Source organism: Bombina bombina, chromosome 3 (assembly GCF_027579735.1).
Source record: "Bombina bombina isolate aBomBom1 chromosome 3, aBomBom1.pri, whole genome shotgun sequence".
Classification (NCBI taxonomy): domain Eukaryota; kingdom Metazoa; phylum Chordata; class Amphibia; order Anura; family Bombinatoridae; genus Bombina; species Bombina bombina.
This window is the reverse complement of record NC_069501.1, coordinates 18,317,799-18,321,884: the sequence shown is the minus strand read 5'-3', so window position 1 is coordinate 18,321,884 and position 4,086 is coordinate 18,317,799. Positions and strand designations below refer to the sequence as shown.

Sequence of the window (4,086 nt, the reverse complement as noted above, 5' to 3'; positions counted from 1 at the left end):
AAAAAAATGCTGCAAAATGTAAAAAACAAAAAACTTGGAACAAATATGGAATGACAGAATTCCTGGCCTAGAATGCTGTGCAATGTCATCTACAGATTAAGGAACTCTGGAGGCATGGTTCTCCTTACTGAAGGTCAATGCTCCTCTCTCCATCCTCTGCAGCAGAGATTAGATTAAATGCAATCAACTTTGTCAAGATCATCTGAAAGGTGCCACCTGCAGTTTCTCCACCAAGGAAGATATAGTAGGGTGCAAAAAAACAAACAAAAAAAAACAGCCTTTAGTGTAATGTAGGGGTCTGACCACTAGCTAGCTTAGCCTGACTGAACTGCTTCCTGCAGAATCTTTCCAATTCTCAATCTTGCCTGTATCACCTCTCACCTACCTAAAATGGAGGTTCCCTCCTCTCCATTCAGATATGCAACCCTGTCCCCTAGAGGAGCACATTGTTACACTATATCAGAGGTAAGTGTATATATTAAGGGAGTACGTTTTGGAGTTGAATCATCTCAAAAAGTTTATTCTCAAGTCAAGGCGTTCAATACTTTGTGGAATAATTGTACCTTCAGTTAGGACTCAGTACATTACAGTCCAACACCAGTGGAATGCACAGTTACAGAAAGTGGCTCAGAAACATTTTTGCTGAGAACTGTACAGGATTCTTTTTTTCTGTCTTTAGGCAACCCAAGTGAAGCACAAATAAAGTTAGCAAAATGGCCATCTAACAACTACACAAATGATAAAATGCTCAACCGAAATTGCTTCAGGCCTCTTCTATATGAAATTTCTGAGTGAAATCAGAGACACTCCATAGTTACAGTACACAGTATTAATAAGATTATTACAACCAGGATTAATAACTTGATTTCCTTGTTCATGGTGTTGCATCATTTAATGCAACAGAATAACAGAAAGGGAACTTGAGCAGGGTTATCCTAGCTCTTTAGGAAGTTATAATATATAGTCAGTGAAATTATACCACCATAGTATGAAAAATCCAAGTCCAAGTTCTATATAGAATTAAGAATTCTTATTATGTCCTATATATTTCTTACTTCAGCATATATAGAAAAAAGTAATAAATATAAGAGAATGCTGTGTGTTGTAAAGTTGAGGCACACATAGAATGTCTAAAAGTGTTGCATGGTAATGTCCGCTAGACAATGATGCAGTATAACATTTCTGTGATTTTACAGGAATAATAAAAATAAAAAATATATATACATTTAAAAATGTGAGAATGGCTATCACTAATTTTTTTACTTTTTATATTTAACTTTCTTACCCATTATTGCATTTTATTTAATGCTACACAAGTTAGATAAAGTGAGAGCCAAATGCTCGACAAACATTACAGAATAATTTTTCTGCATGTATTATATGAATTTGAAAACATAGGTCATCATGCTGTGTAATAAGTGAATGAACAAATTATCTAATTAACCATTACCTATATTTTTCTTTTAATAATTATATAAATAAAACAAGGTTTTAAAAACAGTGAAGGAATGGACTGATCTACATTTTTTACTAGCTATAATTAACAATAGTGAACATAAAGAAACAAAAAAAATACAAAGCTATTTTATGTAAAAACAGAGCTCTTTTGTTCTATTTCACTAGTGAACGAAAAATGGCACCCTAAGTTTAAATTAATAAAATTAACTCCTTGTATACATTTTAAGTTTAATACAAAACCTAACCCAATGAAGTGGTTAGTACTTTTTTAAAGGGTATTTCTACAAACATTAACATTTTAAAACAAATGCAGACGATTAAGTGCGATAATTTGTCAATAAGAGATGTAAACAGTTCTTTCTTCAAACATAATGCAATAATGCCCGCTTATTTTTTTTGTCAATTTCATATAGAATATATAGAACAGGCAACTAGAATGCAAGCCAATGACAGAGAATTGATATGATTGCTCGACATTATTTATATAGGAAAATAACCAGTGTCCCATATCACATAACTCTTCATAACATGCACTGATTATTTCTCATTAAGTACTATGTTTTTTTAGATTTATTTCAAAAGAATTAATGTAGTTCAGGCTCTTGGCCAAAAACTCCATGCAGCTCCAGGGAGAAGTATAGCTATAAGTATGGATGAGAATAAATTCACAGCATTATTGTCTAAAATAGGTTTCCCAGAGATAAGCTTTGAATTAGTGGTTGGTTGATTGACAATCTTCCCTGTATTTTCCTCGTAACCTGAATATTGCATGATTGCACCCAAATAGGAATCTATTACAGATCCAAGTAAACCAGCCATTACACCATAAATTACAATTGGCCACTGTGGAGCTGCAATGTCCAAATCATTCACAAACATAAGCTGAGTTAGAAAATATGCTACTCCCACAAACAGTCCACCGAGAAGACTTGCAATGAGACCTACTGGAGTGACTCCTCCATTGGTACCTACAGGAACTTTTCCCCAGGTAGTTATTAACCTTGGTGCACCTTTACTCAGTACAGGACCTATCTCTGAAGCCCATGTATCACCCGCTGAGCAAACGATTGCTCCCAGTAGTGATAAGCACATCCATGATGCAGTGTATTCATTGGAAAAGTCAATAGGTATTTCCCCAGGACCATTTTCTACCATGTACAGCAAAGCCAACTCTGTAGGGACGCCACCATTACAGAAAACTTGCACACAATTCCTTTGTCCACCTTCTTTATATTCAGAATCATAGTGCTTCTTAACATCTCCTTTCCATTTAGTGAGTTTGGAGGAAGTAAAGAAAAATATAAACAAAGCTGAAAAAAAGCTGTAATTGGCAACAGTCAAGATGAAGCCAACAAGTAACCCTGCAAGGGCACCGCTATGATCCAAGCTTTTCCTTTTTAATCCATGAGATGCAATGATGACTGGGATTACTACAGATACCAACCAGCGCTAAGGAGAGATGGGCCTTAGTGTGCCGTAATATGTACTTGCAGTAATAGATATTATCCAGAAGGACAACGATATGCAGAGGATCATACACAAAAGGACAATGTTCATCATCATTTTTACAGATTCTTTGTAGAGGTTGTCTTGAATAAAAAGCATGAGGACAGTCTAACAGAGTGCCTGACTATAACATTTCAGCTGCCTTGACTTCCGTCTGTTATCCATCTCCACTAGCAGGAGACACCTGTATACAAAAAACAAACCCGAGCCACTGATCAAATGCACACTTGCACCAGCTTAGGGTTTATTTTATAGTAAGTATTTAGTTTTAAATAGGAGTTATTTAGGTATTAATTGTAATTTTTATTTAGATTTATTTTAATTATGTTAAAGTTAGTGGGTGTTAGGGTTAGATTTAGGGTTAGGTTTAGGGGCTAATAACTTTAGTATAATGGTGGCGACGTTGGGGGTGGCAGATTAAGGGTTAATAAGTGTAGGTAGGTAGCGATGACATTGGGGGTGTCATATTAGGGGTTAATAAGTATAATGTAGTTGGCGGCGATGTCGGGGGCAGCAGATTAGGGGTAAATAAGTGTAATGTAGGTGGCGGCAGATTAGGGGTTAATAAGTGTAATGTAGGTGGCGGCGATGTTGGGGGCGGCAGATTAGGGGTTAATAAGTGTAATGTAGGTGGCGGCGATGTCGGGGGCGGCAGATTAGGGGTTAATAAGTGTAATGTAGGTGTTGTGATGTTGGGGGCGGCAGATTAGGGGTGTTTAGACTCTGGGTTTATGTTAGGGAGTTAGGTTTAAACATAACTTTTTCTTTCCCCATAGGAATCAATGGGGCTGTGTTACGGATCTTTACGCTCCATTATTGCAGGTGTTAGGCTTTTTTTTAGCCGGCTCTCCCCATTGATGTCTATGGGGAAATTATGCACAAGCACGTAAAACCAGCTCAAAGCAGCGCTGGTATTTGGGTGCAGTATGGAGCTCAAAGGAGCTCAACGCTGCAATATTGCCTGCTAATGCTGGGTTTTCGCAAACCTGTAATACCAGCGCTGTTAAAGTTGAGCGGTGGAAATAACTTGCAAGTTAGCAGCGAGGCAGCCATAACGCAAAACTCGTAATCTGGCCTTAAGACTAAATACTTACCTGTAAAATAAACCCTAAGCTAGCTACA

At 37.0% G+C, this 4,086-nt stretch overlaps 1 protein-coding gene across 1 annotated transcript; it reads right to left on the bottom strand.

The window, feature by feature from the left end:
- Nucleotides 1-1,788: 1,788 nt before the first annotated feature.
- On the bottom strand, nucleotides 1,789-3,191 carry LOC128651470 (transmembrane protein 19-like). The gene is given in 1 exon segment (XM_053704511.1): nucleotides 1,789-3,191. A coding segment is annotated over 1 exon segment (1,011 nt). The 5' UTR covers nucleotides 3,064-3,191; the 3' UTR covers nucleotides 1,789-2,052.
- Between the last annotated feature and the right edge of the window lie 895 nt (nucleotides 3,192-4,086).